The sequence below is a fragment of the Branchiostoma floridae genome, chromosome 1 (genome assembly GCF_000003815.2).
Source record: "Branchiostoma floridae strain S238N-H82 chromosome 1, Bfl_VNyyK, whole genome shotgun sequence".
NCBI classification, from domain to species: domain Eukaryota; kingdom Metazoa; phylum Chordata; class Leptocardii; order Amphioxiformes; family Branchiostomatidae; genus Branchiostoma; species Branchiostoma floridae.
In genome coordinates this window covers 1,682,879-1,701,397 of record NC_049979.1, presented here as the reverse complement: position 1 = coordinate 1,701,397, position 18,519 = coordinate 1,682,879, and the positions used below count along the sequence as shown (strand labels likewise).

General features: G+C 46.8%; 1 protein-coding gene across 1 annotated transcript in view; it reads right to left on the bottom strand.

Annotated features, from left to right (window-relative positions):
* LOC118422721 (hornerin-like) overlaps positions 1–12,144 on the bottom strand; it is a gene marked incomplete in the record, with an annotated part of 32,064 nt that extends 19,920 nt beyond the window's left edge. The window contains 12 exon segments of the mRNA XM_035830445.1: positions 7–141; positions 883–1,130; positions 1,576–1,758; positions 2,401–2,542; positions 3,318–3,400; positions 3,503–3,723; positions 4,413–4,589; positions 5,261–5,577; positions 5,920–8,773; positions 9,261–9,398; positions 10,646–10,816; positions 11,575–12,144. Of these exon segments, the coding sequence (XP_035686338.1) occupies positions 7–141; positions 883–1,130; positions 1,576–1,758; positions 2,401–2,542; positions 3,318–3,400; positions 3,503–3,723; positions 4,413–4,589; positions 5,261–5,577; positions 5,920–8,773; positions 9,261–9,398; positions 10,646–10,816; positions 11,575–11,856 (4,951 nt within the window).
* Between the last annotated feature and the right edge of the window lie 6,375 nt (positions 12,145–18,519).

The following is an 18,519-nucleotide window of genomic DNA, read 5'->3' as shown; positions in this document are numbered from 1 at the left end:
TATCACGATCGTAGTCTCGGTACAGCGATGACGTCTCGGGGTAGAGCCTGTCCCGGTCAGCGTCGCGCTCCCTCCCCAGCCGGTACCGGTCAAGGTCGTCAGCTTCCCGGCGGCGCGACCGGTCATAGCGGTCATCCAATCCTGGGTAAAGATCCAGTCACAGTTTTTGTTATTTTGTTTACTACCTCTGACTCTGAGTATTGTAGTTGGTCATGTGGTAGTTTCTCAGCTATATCTTACGATCCTGTTGCTGCATTTGCATGTAGTTTGGTATGTTGTCTGCTAGTTTGTAAAGCATACAGCCAAAGGGTACAACACCCAAAAGACAGGTCTTGACAGTCCATTAAAATTAGCATTAACACAGTAACCGTAGATAACATGGCAGTTAGCAATTTGACTAATGAGAGAGTGGCTACATGTTGTTGACTGTATGTATTTTTACATTTTTATTTTGCATTCTATGTTTGACGGCGGTGCGCAGGACAGTGGGATCAGTCTACTTTTATATGTTTAGTACAGTGTACAAGCTGTGTAAAGGACTGATTGAAATGATCCAATCACACCAGAAAATCTGTTATCTCCTGACCTCAGTTAAAAGCAGCCAGCAGGCCAATTTGATTTTTTTTATAAGGCCCCTTTCCACTAGACAGCAATCATGCTGCGCTCTCACTGCAACCTAAATAGGATATGTGTATACTTCGCTTTCACACTGGTCATATCGTACAAAATGTGAAAGTGTGCCTTTTGACAACAAAACACAGAAAGTGTAAAAATATTTGTTTCTTTTCTATACAATTCATTGAGCGATATGTCAAAGTTAAGGTCACAGAGAGAGCGTGGTGAGAGCGCCGTCCTAGTGTAAAGGGGGTATGACATGAGTACCTCTGGCTCGATCTCTGTCGTCCCTGGGCAGGTCCCTTTCCCGCGCACGGCTGGGTAAGTCCCCCTCCCTCACGAAATCCCTCTCTCGATCCCTGCTCCTCTCCCTGTCCCTGTCCCAGCTCCTCTCTCGGTCCCTCTCCCGCGAAACTTCCCGCTCTCGGGAAGGAGGAAGCCTCACGTCCTCGATGCTCCTGCCCCGCCTGCTGCCCTCCTCTAACGACGTTCGATCCCTGGACCGTTCCCGCGACCTGACAGTTTGAAGGAAAATGTCCAGACTTTGCATGATGTACAAAATGACCAATTAACTGGTGGGCGTACCGACTGACAAGTATCTAATACCAGCTCAAAAAAGAACTATGTGGAATTTGTTATCACCAAGCATAGTAGGGGAATCTTCTCTGGATAGTTTTAAAGAACGCTTGCAGATAGATGTGCAAAAGTTAGGTGTGACGGATCGTTCAGTGTAATATATCCAGTTGCTGCCATGCAACGTGCCTGTGAAGCTGGTGTGTCATGCCGGAGGGCGGTTATACCGGCTATATAGATACAGATACAGAAGCTGGTGTGTTACGCCGAAGGGCGGTAATGCCGACTTTACAGATACAGGTACTGGTGTGTTACACAAAAGGATGGTTATACCAGCTATACAGATAACAAAGCTGGTGTGTTCCACCGAAGGGCGGTTATACCGGCTGTATCGATACAGATACAGACCTCTCCCGCGGCACGCCTTCCAGTCCCCGACCGGACAAGCGATCCTCCTCCGCCCGCCCGACCAGGACGCCGCGCTCTCGCAGGAACGTGTCGGTTCCGACCTCTCGGCCGAGAGGAGCGTGCTGCCCGTGCCCGTAGTCTATCTCCTCAACCATGCCTGACCTGAAAAAAAAATCACGGGTGTAACGTAAGTGGCAAGTGTGCAGATATTGACACACTGGCGCACCAAATCCATAGGTGTTTTTGGCACATTTAGACAGATTAGCCGTGAGGCTCGGTGGGCGTCACTCCACCATAATGGGGGCAGGGGCATGGCGAGTATCGAACTCAGGACCTACTGATTCTGATTCCAACGCTCTAGCCGTTATGTCACACATACACCCTACCATGCCCGACCTGAGAGGGAAAATGTGCAGACTATAAATGATGTACAGATAGATTTGCGGAACAATTATTGTTAACTTGGAACTCATTGCCACCGACCAAGTACACCAAGCTTTAAACAATACTTGTAGCTAGATGAATAAAGGTTACATATATATGTGACGGCCATTCGGTGTCATATAGCCAGCTGCTGTTGCGCCTTAAAGCTGGTGCATAATGCCAAAGAGGCTGGTGTGTCACGCCGAAGGGCGGTTAAACCAGCTATACAGATACAGGTACAGAAGTTGGAGTGTTCATCTCAATAAAAATACTGAGCAAAACTACATGTAATTGGAGATCGAAATAAACAAACAAACAAACACTCTAAGAGGGTATCACGTTCAGGAGTTGGCTATATAACTACAGGTACAGAGTACATACCTGGCGAACAGCCCGCCCTGGCTGGTGGCGGGAGCCTCGGGTGCAGTACCAGCGGAGGCCGACAGGAGGTGGCTGAAGGACGACTTGCTGGCCGCCTCTGCGGGGGATGTGGTCAGCAGATGGCTGAATGCTTTTCCTGGCGCTACAGACACGACACAGAAAACAGGACTCAATATACAAGTATTGGAATATGACAAAAAGAAAATGTAAGCAAGACCTAATTTCAAACTTTTATGCCTCTATAAGGCTTCCAGTCACGTGACCTGAGAGACAGTGACCTCCAACCCCCAGGTCACATGACCCTTCAGTCAGAGCTGAAGAAATATGGCAGATACCACATGAAAGCTTCTCACCAGCAGCACACTAGTTGTGACTACCAGTTTGACTTCTTAAATTCCTATTACTCTTTTGACACGTAAATGTTTTCCTGGCGCTACAGACACGACAGAGAAATCCGGACTCCACCTGCAAGTTTCAGAATAGGTGCACAACATCAAAATATAAGTAGAATATCAGTAAAACCTGATTACCTGCCTTACTCTCTCTCCTGGGCTGGAATAACAAGGTAATTACCCAGTTTACCATGAACACTTAGGCATTTTCTGCACAAATTCTAACATTGCTCTAGTTGCCCAAATGAAATGAAATGATTTTTAATCAATTATTGTGCTTTGAATTAGTGTAAAATGCCATTGTTTTCATGTGGTTATTGGTTTAAAGCCTGTGTAATAAGGAAAATTCAGGTGTACTCAATATTTTGGTGAGGGCATTACTGAATAAAACATTACCGAATTGATTCAAATCTAAAATTCTATAGGTAATTTCAAAATCTTAAACAAGTAACACAACAAAGGTTTTATCATTGCCTGACATAGCAGTGTACAAGAAGTACGATAAGTTGTAGCTCGTTTCCTGACCTTTTTCTCCATGCCCATAATCGATGGACTCCACCACTCGGCCAGCTAATCCACGGCTCTGGCTGTCTTCCCGAACTGCAGGTCTGGAATAAAGCACAGAGATGGTCAAACATGTAAAATTCCAACTGAAATGACAGAATACAATCCCTTACAGATTACTGCAATGTCTTAAAATGCCTGCTCACCTGTCCAACATGTACTGATCATCTGAGTAGGCGTGTCGCTCGTACAGGTAAGCGTCGTCCACCCCGGGGGGCTGGGGCTCCCTGTCCCTCTCCAGGCGACCCCTGGGGTAGTCCTCCCCGCGCCCGTACACCTCGGCCCTCCTGTAGTCATCCGTCCAGCCGTACTCCTCTGCTCTCCGGAGGGGCTCTTCTCTTCTGTACTTCTCACCTGGCCTGTCGTCCTGCAGAAAATGGAAGTAAAAATTTAATACACATGGTATATCTAATTACTTGGCCCCAAGGTGTGTGTCTGTGCCCATGCGTGTGTGTGCGTGTTACTGTGTGTGTCTGTGTGCGTGTGTGTGTGTGCGTGCGTGCGTGCGTGTATGCATGTGTGTCTGTGCATGTGTGTGTGTTCGTGTTTGCATGTGTGTCTGTGTACATGTGAATGTGCGTACATGTGTGCGTCTGCATGCCTATGTGTGTACCAGTCCTTGTGTGTGTGTACATTTAGCTACATGTACATCAAGTGAAACTAGCCATAGACAAGACAAATGTACAAATATCTTGAAGGTGTCTTGTATTGACCTCCTCCATGACCTCATGATGAAAAACAGACCACTATACTGTAAATACAGAAATGTTCGCTGTGGTTTTAATTTTATCTTCGTTGCTTTTGCAGTGGCCGCTTCAACGCAAACTTAAAACCACCGCGAACATTTTTCCATTACAGTTTGTGACTACAGTCTATCACTTCACTTCACTCGTCAAAGCCCCGGAGGGGATGGGGTAAGTCCATGCACAACTGAAGCCCACGCTTGTCTACCGCAAACTTAAAACCATCGTGAACACTCCATTTTTCCGCTACCACGAAAGTAAATCCCCGCAAACTTATATGCATTTACAGTAATATAACAAGAACAACACATGCCTCGTAGTACGGAGTCTCCCTCCGGTAGTCCTCCCTGTACTCCTCCCTTCTGCTGTAGTACGGGTCCTCGTACCGATCCCCGAAGTCACGATCTTCACCATACGCCTGCTCACGCCCACGGTACGGGTCTCTACCGTACGGGTCTCTGACGCTCTCCTCCTCGTAGTAGTCTTCCTGCTGTGGACAAAACATCCATAAATAATTTCATCAGGTTGGTAGACCAATTGAGCAAAGTCTTCTTCGTTACACAACCTTCTTTTAATTCTTCCGTAAACATTTCGACGACCATCTGTCGCCTTCATAAGTACATTTTTTTTCTGATGAAGGCGACAGATGGTCGTCGAAACGTTTAAAAGAAGGTTATGTTACGAAGAAGACTTTGTTCAATGTGGACAGAACAGTTTGTTAGAAAAACCATGGGGGTTATATAACCTCCTTGGAATAACATACCATAGTACGCAACCAGTATCACCTGACAATGTTTCTGTGACCAACTGTCACATTTGGGACCATATTCTTCACATTGCAGAAGCGACACCCAGCTGCAGAGTGAAGCTGAACCATTCAGTATTGTCTTCAGGAAGGTGACAGAAACATCAGCAGGTGATTATGTACTGGTTGTGAACAATGTTATGCAGTGATTCAATGAACAGAAGAGACGTTTATTTCTTTGTTACTGAGATTTTTGTTAAAGATAACTTGAGGGAAAATGCTTCACAGATACCCCCAAGAGCTGTGGCAAACATCTTCCCATGGTACCATTTTCCAGTTTGAGTTACCTAGTGGTACTACAAAACACGAAGCAACACACCTTAGCGGCAAGTGAAACAGAGAAAAGGCAGACTTACGTAACCACGGTACGGCTGTTCCCCATAGTCAGCCTCCTCCCCTCCTCTGTAGCTCCTGTACCTCTCCTCGTACCCCATCCTGGCCTCCTCCTGCCCGCCGCGGCCCCTCCTGGGCTCGTCTGGCCCGCCGAGGCCCCCCCTGGCCCCCTCCAGCCCGCCCAGGTCCCTCCCCTGGTTGGACCCCCGGCTGGAATGGCTGGCTCTTTCCGACTCCAAGTCCATGTCCTGCTCGGTTCCGGCAGCCTCGTGTAGATTCTCCGGGCCACGCGACGGTTCCTGACCCAGGCTGGCTTCCGGCCCTCTACCCAGCTCTCCTGCTGCAGCATATGCAAATTCAATCTTGGTCTTAAATTTGACTTCTTTTTGTCATGTTATCTCACGTTAAGGTTAAACTTTTGATTTCACTCGTTTGGCAGTATGATTTTATGTTTTCTAAATTAATTCTGGGTTTGTACAATCTTTATGTTTATGTTACTTAAGTAATTTGGTTTCATAGAACTTTATGTAGGATTATGTTACTGAAATTAATTTGGTTTTGTTGAACTTGATGTATGACTTATGCTCGGGGTTCTCCCCCCAGGGGGCTTTCAAAATTCTGTCAGGCAATACGCTTTCACCCTGGTTGAATAAAGAATAAATAAACAAACAAACAAACAAACCTCTCGCTGCATCTTTTCCCCTGCTTATTCCCCCTTCCGTGGTGGAGAGGTGCCCGGGTCCCTTGCTGTCTGTAGACTCCATGCCTCTGCTTGCCCCTGGCCTCAGGTGTTTGGACATGACGGTGGTGACTTTGCCGAGGGCAGAGATCTCCTCCAGCCTCCTCAGCTGCTCCTGGGCTTGCCTGATCATCTTCAGGTCCTTGGCAGCCTTCACCAACAGGTCGGCCTCTCGCTGGGAGAACTTTGGCGTACCATCTTCCGTTTTTTCTTCCTCCTTGCCTTCCATTCCTTTTTCTGACGTTTCTGAGGCTGATGTCTTGGCCTTCCCCCTTGCAGGGGGTGTCTGTACTGCACCCGAGACGGTGGACGTGGATGCTGTTGGGGCTTGAGAACTGCTGGATGGAGTAGTCGATGTCTTCGCCATACCAGGCTGAGAACCCGACTTGTCTGGCTCAGGTGCACGCTTGTCCGTTGGCTTGGCGGGAGAGGGAGCGGGGGGTTTTGCCGGAGCCTGGGAGGGCTGAGCAGTAGATGCCGCGCCAGCCTGCTTTGGCGCTTCCGGTTTCTTCCCTTGTTCCGTTTTCACGTCAGGACCCTTCTTTTCGGGGCCTTTGTCTGTTAAAGCTTTTGGTTCGTCTACTTTGCCGCGGCTTGTTCGCATGTCCACATCTTTCGGCCCCTCCTGTGCTGGAGCTGGTTTGACCTCCTCAGCCTGGCCAGCGGAGCCTGGACCCACTGGCCTGGGGCCTTGGTTAGGACCCATTCCTCTGGGACCCTGGCTCTCCATCAGGCTCCTGGGCCCAAAACCTTCCTGGCTTCTTGGGTCAAATCTTGGTCTACCAAACTGGTCCAGGCCTCCTCTTGGTCCGTACCTTGTCCCCTCGGCCTGGTTGAAGCCCCGTCCTCTCTGCCCGAATCTCTGACCAACGTTCTGGCCCCTTGGACCGAATCTTGGACCTTCAGACTGGTCGAAACCTCTACCTCTGGGGCCGAACCTTGGCCCTTCGGTCTGATCGAAACCTCTCCCTCTTGGACCGAATCTCGGGCCCTCGCTCTGATCCAAGCCCCTGCCTCTGGGGCCGAACCTTTGTCCTTCTGCCTGGTTGAAACCACCTCCTCTCGGACCAAAGCGTGGTCCGCCCTCCATTTGGTTGAACCCTCTCCCCCTGGGCCCGAATCTCTGCCCCTCGGCTGGACCGAACCCGGGCCCCTGCGGCCTCTGCATCGGTGACTGTCCCCGAGGTCCGATCGCTATGCCTTGATTCTTTCTGAAGTCTTCGTCCATGCCCAGAGATTCCTTGGTCACTTGACTACTTTCTTGGCCTTCCTCCTCCCCTGTTTCTTGGCCCTCTATTGCCTGGCCTGTGCCTGGACTGTCTCCCAGTAAGGACGGTCTCTTGGCATCTTCCTCGCTCTGTTCAGACATGTTAAAGCCCCGGCCTCTCCCTTGTCCAAAGTCTCCCTGCTGCTGTCCGAACCCTCTGCCCATGCCTTGGCTGTCCGGCTGGAACCCCCGTCCCATTCCAGGACCTCTGCCCTGCTGCAAGCCCGGCTCTTGCCCTCTCCCACGACCCCTTCCTGGGCCAAACTGCCCTGAACCTTGACCTCTGGGGAAGCCCCCCTCCATGCCAGGTCCTTGCGAAGGACCCAGGTTGTTGCCGAAGCCGCGACCCATTCCTGGCCCTTGGTTTGGCCCGCCAAAGCCTCGGCCCATGCCTGGCCGCTGCCCTGGGCCACCAAAGCCGTCACCTTTGTCTGGCCCCTGTCCTGGGCCACTCATTCCACGTCCCATTCCTTGTCCTTGACCTGGGCCACCGAAGCCTCGACCCATTCCTGGCCCATGTCCTTGGCCGCCGAAGCCTCGACCCATGCCTGGACCCTGTCCCTGGCCGCCGAAGCCTTGACCCATGCCTGGACCCTGTCCCTGGCCACCAAAGCCTCGACCCATGCCAGGCTTTTGACCTGCACTATCACCATACTCTTGGCCCATCTCTGCCCCTTGTGTCGCATCCTGGCTTTCAGTGAAGTCACCAGTTGCTAGGTCCTCTTTACTGCCGAGCCCTGAGAGCTGGCCAGTTCCCTGTACTTCCCCACCTCCACGGCCCATGCCTCTGCCAAACTCCTGTGAGAAGCCCCTCCCCCTGCCCATGGGTCCTCCGCCTTGCTCCCCACCCCCTGGCCCTGTTTGTTGATCTTGTCTCTGACCGTACATGCCCCCCCTCCCAGCTGGACCATAGTCGTCCATCAGTGGCCTTGGCCCCCTCATCCCGGGCTGCTGCTGACCGCCCCGCGGCCCGAACCTGGCTCGGTTCTGCTCCATCATGGGACCTCTGCCTCGGAACTGGGGGCCAGACGAGCTGTCATATCCCGGGCCTCTTGGCCCCCCAAATCGTGGCCCTCGTGGCCCGTCGAATCTCGGGCCTCTGGGCCCATCAAACCTTGGTCCCCTGGGACCGAAACCCTGGTGATGACCCGGCTCCTGCATGGGCCCGGTCTGGCTGTAGGGGGTGTTTTGCATGCTTGTCCCTGGAGTCTGGCTGTGTGGGGGGCCGGCAATGGAACCGGTTTGGTTCGACATAGTTCCGGTTTGGTTAGACATAGTCCCAGTCTGCGTACTGTACGGCGGTCCTGACTGGCTGAAGCCGGGCCCAGACATGGTGCCAGCCTGGCTATAGGGGGCTGTGGACATGGATCCAGCTTGGCTGAAGGCTGTGCCTGAGCTAACAGGCTGTTGTTGCTGTTGTTGTTGGGCCATGTCCTTCGCTCTCTGGAGTTGCTCCTTCTGCGCAGCCCACATCTGCTCCATCTGCTTCTGCCACTGCTTCCACTGCTGCTCGTACTGAAGGAACTGTTCCTGTAGGACAAACAAATAAACAAATAAACAATCAATCAATATTCTGAGGTAAACAAATAAACAATCCATCAATATTCTGCTTCCACTGCTGCTCGTACAGCAGAAACTGTTCCTGTTGAACAAACAAACAAATAAACAAACAAACGATTAGTCTGCTCCATCCACTGCTACTTGTACTGCAGGAACTGACCCTGTAGGACAAATAAACAAACAAACAAACAAACAAACAAGCAGTCTACTCCGTCCACTGATGGCCCATTTGGAATTCCCCCCGAATGGCCCCGAATGTGGCACGAATTTTGCAAATACAGTACTTCATTCCGGCTGATTCTGCTTGATTCCTGCTGATTCAGTTTCAGTGTGAAGGCCCTATTACCTCCTTCCAGTCCTCAAACTGTTTCTGCCATTGCTCATACTGTTTCTGGAACTGTTATCAAAGTGTGCCCTACTGACTGACACAGATAAACGTTCCTGCTCCACTGCTTACCTGGTTGGGGTGGTTTTTATGCTGCTCCTTCCAATCTTCGAACTGCTTCTGCCACTGCTCGTACTGTTTCTGGAACTGTTCCGCCTGCCGCTCCAGCTCGTTGTCCATCTGGTCAGGGGTCATCTGCTGCATGGCATGCTGGGACAGACAGGAATACTTGTTATTTGCTGCACGATCGTCATATGACCAAATCTGAAGGCATGGTTTACAATGAAAAGACATGTGTCTCACATCAATAAAAAGTGGCCTGTAGGCCAATTTGAGCTTTTCATGGCAAAAAAACAAAGGCTCAAACAAACAAAATTCAGATGGCTTGTTTTGGAAAAAGCTGTCTTCAAACCTTGTCAGTGGTTGGTTTTGTCTGCCTGCCAGAAAACTCAATGGCATCAAAATTGTATGTAGACCTGACAGTATCTAATGTCAGGATTTGCATTGTTATCTTGCTAAACATTATGTCATGCAGAAAAGTTTACAGAGAAGGAAAGTCGGTTGAGAGAAGAAACTGGACGTTCTGAATTCAAGTCTACAATGTATACCGACTGAGCTCTTTTATTCAACTAACTACAACTAGTACTGACCTGTTGTTGCATGTTCTGTTGCTGCATCATGCTGTACTGGTACTAAACTACATCTTACTGTAGCTTACACTAACCTACATCCTACTGTAGCTAACACTAACCTACATCTTACTGTAGCTAACACTAACCTACACCTGTGTGGATATGGACTAGTACTGACCTGTTGCTGCATGTTCTGTTGCTGCTGTACGATCCAGGCCTGTTGTTGCTGCATGGTCTGCTGCATCATGCTGTACTGGTACTAACCTACATCTTACTGTAGCTTACACTAACCTACCCGTGTGGATATGGCCTAGTACTGACCTGTTGTTGCATGTTCTGTTGCTGCTGCACGATCCAGGCCTGTTGCTGCTGCATGGTCTGCTGCATCATGCTGTACTGGTACTAAACTACATCTTACTGTAGCTAACACTAACCTACATCTTACTGTAGCTTACACTAACCTACATCTTACTGTAGCTTACACTAACCTACATCTTACTGTACATAGCTTACACTAACCTACATCTTACTGTAGCTTACACTAACCTACATCTTACTGTAGCTCACACTAACCTACATCTTACTGTAGCTCACACTAACCTACACCTTACTGTAGCTTACACTAACCTACACCTTACTGTAGCTTACACTAACCTACATCTTACTGTAGCTTACACTAACCTACATCTTACTGTAGCTCACACTAACCTACATCTTACTGTAGCTCACACTAACCTACATCTTACTGTAGCTCACACTAACCTACATCTTACTGTAGCTTACACTAATCTACCCCTGTGTGTGTGGATCTAGCCTAGTACTGACCTGTTGTTGCATGTTCTGTTGTTGCTGTACGATCCAGGCCTGTTGCTGCTGCATGGTCTGCTGCATCATGCTGTACTGGTACTCCTGCCACTGTTTCATGGCCTGCCACTGGCGGGCCTGCTCGGCAAGCTGGGTCATCTTTGCTGCCTCCGCGGAGCTGGCTGTGCCAGACTAGAACAGGGCAACAACACACAAGCTCATAACAAATCTATCATTATGCATGTGGTGGGTAGGTAGGAAGGCATGATCTTTCCATTGATGATGGTAGCTTATGTCGGCTTTTTAGCGTAGTGGTTTAAAGCGCTTTGGTTTGTGATCTGGTGGCCTAGATTCAACGCAGGTTCGAATCCCAGGAGTCAGGATATTGTTTCTTTTTGTTTATACTAACACTAACAGGCCACACTGTGCGGAACAGGCTAGAGATGTACCATACAGCGATATCGAACTGAGAGATTCGCGGACGAATCTTGAAAAGAAAAGGGGGAGTAGTGTAACAGTGGGGTTGAAGCACTGCCAAACGACCATGCAAAATGGCTTGCATTGCTGGGTTTGTGATCTGATGGCCCGAGTTCGAATCCCTGGAGTCAGGATATTGTTTCTTTCTCAGTTACTTTTTGAACACATTGACATCACAACCACAGTTTGGGCACATCAAGGAGGTTAAAACCTCCTTGGGCACATGATTAAGTCAAATTCTGAGGTTTCTGTCTCTCAATTCCTTTTTGTAGTATACCTGCCAAAACTCTCTATGCAAAACTTTCTGTATTTTACTATTATGAAAATTTTAGTTGTATTGTGTGTTTTTTTTGGGGGGGGGGGTTCTTGATCTTGTGCTTTGTTCTGCAGTTCTGAGATGCCTTCGTAGATCCGGATCCTTCACACGACTACAGATACAGGCACACAAAGGTCAAGAACAAACGTTAACGTACCTCTGTCGCATTGCCTGGCAGAGGCGGGTTGTCTTGCGGCGGGGGCTCGCTCGGCAAGGGGGGCTTCTCACCGGTCTCGGACGGCAGAGGGGGGTTCTGGCCCCCGGGAGTAGCGGCGGAAGACGCCGGTGGCTGGGTGCCACTCTGCTGGTTCTGCTGCAAGGCGTAGTAGTGCTGCCAATAGAGCTGCTGTTGGTAGGTGTTCATCTGCGACTGGTGCTGGTACGGGTGCATGTCCTGCTGCGAGCCGTACGGCTGCTGTTGGTTCCACGATGGGTACATCTTACAAGCTCACGCGCGTTCTTCTTTTCTTCTTCTTGGGGGTCAGTCGACGTGCGCCGCGCTTCGTGGTCAGATTGCAGTCAAACTACGCCACGATAAACGACCAAGACTGTCAGACCCTGTCCTTCGTTAAGTTTTTGTCAGAGCATGGTCATATGATCCACTCGGAAGACGCAAAAAAGGCGAGGATTTCACCTTTCTCACCTGAAATAAAATTCATAGACGCCACATGATTACGACGGCAGCCATTATGCCCGGAGCATTGTGGGATCCATGGGTGCATTGTTTGAACGTTCCGCTAGGCGGCCGAGTTTTGATTGTGCACTACTCTCCGATCAGAGGCCCCTGGAGATCCCTTGGTCATGTTAGTATGACCAAGGAGGTTATATAGATGCCTTGGTGTGACATAGAAAATACGACTTGAAACACTGAGTCTGTGAGTCAATGATAATCTTCACTCACATTGTACAATCAATGAAAAAGATTTGCGTGTGTCTATACGGTGATTGTGTCAGTGTGTCAGAGAGAGTGTGTGTGTGTGTGTGTGTGTGTGTGTGTGTGTGTGTGCGTTTATGTGCATGTGTATGTCCGTGTGTGCGTGTATATGTATATGTATGCGTGTGCACGTATGTCGGTGTGTGTGTGTGTGTGTACGTCTACGTGTGTGTGTGCGTGTGTGTTTGTACGTCTACGTGTGTGTGTGTGTACTATGTGTGTGACACATGTACATTTCCCTCTCATTCCTTGCGCAAACTGAGTAGCACTCAAGTAATGCCTATGAATCGAACCTGGTTGATGACAACCAGCAGGATTTGATCATGCCTTAAAAGTCAATGCTCACCCAAGCGACTTGGGAAGCTCATCTGAAATGAAACTTTTATGTGTCCTTAAACGGGGTTACCTGGGGTCATTACCTCATCTCCTGTGCGCTCGCCCCAGCGCACGTTTGGAATATTGATCCATCCATCTAATGTTCTGTAACCAGGCAAGCCCCACTGTGTCTGAGTGCTGCTAATCTTTTAAGATATACAGATTTTTATTGCCTTTTGCATCACACTGAAAAATTTACGGCCCTCGGTGGCAAATGTGCAGATGTAAATGGCACACTGGTACACCAAATCTGTTTTTTTTCGGCACATTTTTTAAAATTTTGACAAATATGCCGAAGAGGCTCAGTGGGCATCACTCCAACGTTGCTTTACATCATGCTAAGCAGCCAGAAACAGTTGTTTAGATACATTGGGAGGAGAATGATCCTTCATAAAAGCCAGCAGAAACTCATATTTCTATACCCCTGGCCCATTTCACCAAACACATGAAAACGGTTTGCGTTCACTTGTTCGCAACCTGAGAGCAGTCTCCAAGCAGATGTTGGGTGGATTATTATAACATTGTTTGACTGCCAGGACTTTCCATTCTCCCATTAAGAGCTGAATCCGCGTCAAAGAAACAAAGACTGAATGGAGATCTAGGATCTAGCGATTTGAATCTGAGTAGGAGAATGGGTTCTAACTCCACCCCAATGTCAGAGTTACTACAGTAAAACTTGGTATAAAACAGAGGCAGTTAGTGTTGTTTAGGCCACAGCAAGTAAATTTTATGGATGACATCCTCTGCAGACTGAAAAAATAATAGGGCCAAAAAAAAACAAGATGGGTAAATTTTCAAAATAGACACCATAAACGTCGTAACAATAGTTTAAGTGACAAAACATGGTAACACTGACAACAAATCATTCATTCCTGTATTCAAGAAGTGAACTAGTGTTCATGACTTCCATAGTGGTGCCACTTTTACAGCTATTCAGCTGGTTTCACTTCTATTATAACTACAGTAATGGCTACCAAGCTAGTGTGACTTCATCCAAGTACAATCATTAGGCTAAAACACAACATACTTTCCCATTTTGACACTTTCTCGTCATGTTGACCATTTCCAAAAAAGAAAAAAAATATTTTTTTTTCTGAAATCAGGCGAAAATTAATGAGCGCGCGGATGTCATCCATAAAATTTACTTGCTGTGGCCTTACATAAAAATGGGATTTTTGAACGCCCGATGGACTTCGGATACTCCACCAAACAGGTTCCTTTGTTGCAATATGGACCATTGTTTTGAGTATCGCCAATTCACAAGCTTTTACAGATAATTAGATCCAGTTTCAGGTCTGGACCAGTACCTGATCCTCTGGACCAGTACCTGATCCTCTGGACCAGTACCTGAATTTTCTGTACCGGCACCCACCCCTACTTGGGCTTGATCTTCCACCCACCCCTACCCCTACATCCGCTTGGAGATCAATCCAATAGGTCGTTGAATGACGATGATGATGACAACAGGTTGTTCCCCTTTCCACCCGACTGGCGGCCTCTCCTGACATTGATCGATGGGTTTTTAATGTTCTTCCACATCGGTGAGCACCGAAGATCCTCCCTGGTAAACACACATTGTATTTGCCTGCTGAGGCAACCTTCACTTGTCCCAATCTCTGCTGTCTCAGCATTGAGTTCAGCACACTTAGTCTAATTATGGGCTTGATATGATCCACAGGGCTGTAGACTGGGCGATATCAAGACCTAGCAGAATGCTGGGATGTGTTAGCTTGGAGTGGAGCTGAAAATATGAATAATTTATTGAGCTTTTAAAGTGGCACATCTTGGCAGAAACACCTGGGAGGGGTTCTGATTCCTACTGTCATTTTCAACATTGCATTGATGCTTACTTCGTTGTCAAGCTGGGTCTAAAGCTTGTCGCATTAAAAGCAATGTCAAAATTCATTTGCATCTTCAGCTGCATTTAGATGTCATGTGCTTACGTTGTGCTCGTCTGTACTAGCATAAGGATGATACCTTATATAGTTTCCATATGGTTGTGTTAAAATTCTGATGCTACATTTGTCAAACATGGATCAAAAGGAATCATGATAAATTTCACTGTAACTGCCAGAACAAATGCTGCACATACAAGATAACACATCATAGGTGAGGTACCAAGCCTCCCAGTATACAGGTTTCTAGGTACATCAGTGGAGGTTCGATATCCAGGTAATAACTAAGATACACCAAATAGCAATTGCTCAAGAAACTGGATAATGATTTTCCAAAATTTGGCATAGGTTTCTAGTTGTTGTTGACAGTTGACTTTGCCAGTAATGTCATTTGCTTTCATAGCATTAAAATTGTCCTAGTTCCAGTAATTAGGTGGTATCTCACTGCACTTGCATCAAGCTTGCATCACTGTGGGGTTCGTTTACTCTCCAAGCAGAGGTTAGGCTCCGGCTTTTTTTAAACGTTTTTTTAGTCGTTTTAATCAAGCTTTCTATTTTTTTTTTTTATATCTTGCTGTGAAAAATGACAAAATAGAAAGCCCGATAAAAACAACTAAAAAAACGTCAAAAAAACAGCCGGAGCCTAACCTCTGCTTGGAGAGTAGGGTTCGTTCACTGCGCCACTGTTTTGTTATTATCTTCAATTTTTTTAATAATTTAGATATTGTGTAATACGTAAAAGTATGAGTTAGAAGACGACAAAATACACCCAAAGTAAGAAAATTTGTTGTTTTCTCTGAAATTCTTTGAGTATCTTTGAACCCCGAAGTGACGCAAGCTTGACCCAAGTGCAGTGAGAGTGCACCTTAAGTTTTCCTGGACCTTCGGCCTTGAACCTTGACCTGAGTACTCTGCCTTGTGTTGCCAACATTCTCAGTGGCTTACCCTGTACCGAAATAGAGACTTGTGAGGTCAAACCAAAGCTTGGATGTTCTCCTCAACAGGCTGGTCCTAACAAGGCAAGGCCTCTCCCGCCGGGCTCATACCAGCACCACCAAGATACCGCATACGTCATGTCCATACACTTCTCGCAGGGGCGAGACATTCCGGGCGGGGATGTAGCTTAGCGGAGGTCACACGAGTTGTGATGTGAGCACTGGATACAAGTTTACATCCTCAACAAGCTGTGAATCCTTTCTTCTGGTGTTGGGCATGCGAGCAGGAAAGGATCCATCAGCATCAGTTATACCTGTCAAGGTCATACCTACATGTACATCAGGAGCAGCCCTTCTTTAAGACATTCTTTCACATGTTTTCTCCTGGCCTGTTTCCTCCCTATAACCTCCTTGATTACCTCTAGTCTTTACTGAATATGCTGTCGAGTCTGTTTTTAAATGTCTCGTTTTATTGTAAAACCAAATGAAACTTGTTCAGTTAAATTTTAAATCAAGCACATGTAATATTTTATGCTCTCAACGATTGGTGTAAATATGCTACTGTAAAAGAATATTTATGCTAAACAAAGTTTAATATAGACAATATCTTAAGAAGCATAGTTCATTTTAAATAACAGCAAGTAGATAAAAGATATAATGTTGTAATGTAGTAAGGCTGTCAATGACAGTCGACCTGATTGTATTTTCCAGTGCAATTCAGTGCATGTGTTTGCGTGCACTGCGAAACTGTAAAACTTTGTGTGTGAAATAATAAACCAAATCATCATCATCTTGAATTATGCTAACCACAAATCATTCTTAAGAATTTAAATACACTGGATTCTGATTATCTTTATATAAACTGGAAGGGCTACTGCATACTACAGATCAAGTTCATCAACTGATCCAGAAAGTGTTTGTTTCTGTGTATTGTCAACTATACCCTGACAGATATCTTCTTCATGGACCTGCTATGATATTTCCATACAGAAAAGGCAACCATTTTAGTATGTCTTTTCACTACATCTACCGGTACTAGATAGTAGCATTGGCACACATGTGTCTGCTAACACATCAAAACAGTCAAAATGGAGTAGGAAACACACTGAAGTGTCCACGACCAATTATATTAGGACACCACATTCTATCTGGTTTTATGTAAAGCCATTGTTGTTTCCTAGTAAAGTCCTAAGGGATGGTAGCAAGACTGTGTTTTACTGCTTAAATGTAGGTCTTTATGATGACAGAAAGCCTGTATATTTGCTTGCTACTTCGTTATAGGCTCTAAAGGGTGGCAGCAAGCCTGTGTGTGTTTACTGTTTGTTGCAAGTTCTAAAGCATGGCAGCAAGCCTGCGTGTGTGCTTACTACTTCATTGTAGGTTTTAAAGGATGGCAGCAAGCCTGTATGTGTGTTTGTTTCTCCTAACAGTCAAGTGGGATCAACTGCCAGCCATTCCTGTGGGTTTCACACATGCCCGACGCGGGCCCTGCACATAACTGTGCATTACGTCACATACCAGCCTGCATACATAACCCATCCTACCCACTGTCCCTCCATAGTATACTACATACCAGCCTGCATACATCCTACCAACTGCCCCTGCTTTGAATACGACATACCAGGCTGCATACATAACCCACCCAACACTGACCACCACATACCATGGGGTATACATAACCCATCCTACCCACTGTCCCTCCATAGTATACCACATACATAACCCACCCAACACTGACCACCACATACCAGCCTGCATACATAACCCATCCTACCCACTATCACCCATAGTATACCACATACCAGCCTGCATACATAACCCACCCAACACTGACCACCACATACCATGGGGTATACATCACCCATCCTACCCACTGTCCCTCCATAGTATAGCAGTCATAACCGTCCTCTTGGATGAGATGTTAAGCTTAGGTCACATTTCCAAAGCGGGGCCCGGCTGGGCAGCAAAAAGAATGATATAAAAGACATAAAAATACACAAAATGAAAAAAATAAGAATCATGAGAATGATCTGTGTATATTTCTAGGTATACGGTTTCATTTTTCGTTTCTTAAAACATCCTGGCCAGGCCCGCTTTGGAAATGTGACCTAAGCCTAACCAGGGGAATTGAGGGAAACATTGCGTCACTTGGAACAGACCACCACCTATTACTGTGGGGGGAATATCAAAGAGACATACCTTGCATTAATGGATCATGTAATCTGAATCTTTGTTACGCTTTGTCCCATCATTACCTCTTCCCTCATGACCTCAATGAAAAGTGGCCTGTGGGCCACATTGAGCTCCTCAATAGACAAATACAAAAAGGTTCAAGCAAATAATGAGCATGAGGAAGACTTCTTGTTTTCAGTGCTCTAAGTTGGTGATCAGGGTTGGACAAGTTTTCTAAAACTCACTTGTCCTATCAGACAGGCACTTGCCCGAACCAATTTTTCACTTGCCCAAAATTCAAATGTCACTTTTATATGCATTTCCACTTCCAGTAAAGGAATTCTTACGATTGCATCTATTTTTCTATGTTGACCATTGTTTGATGTCATGACTGTAAAAAGATTGGGCAAGTGGGGTAGGTCATGCACTTGCCTGAACAGCACTTTTAATTGCCCTGGACAATAGGGCTAGTGGACTTGTCCAACCCTGGTGATACGAGCATTCATTTTGGTAGGACTTTGCAGCACTAGAAATTGGCAGCTAAATTTTAATACAGTTTGCTTCAACAATGTCAATGGTCAATACAAGGAAATGAGACAAGAACCACTATTGGAAAGTGTTAGGCATACTACACATTCAAGTTACCAATTTACAAGGACTAAATTTAGGACCTTGCATGTAACATTAAAAGGATGGAAAAAAAATATGTAGTTAACAGTAATAGATTTCCACTTTTGCATCTACGATAATGACATTGATAAACATACAGAAATGAGACTAACAGCCATGAC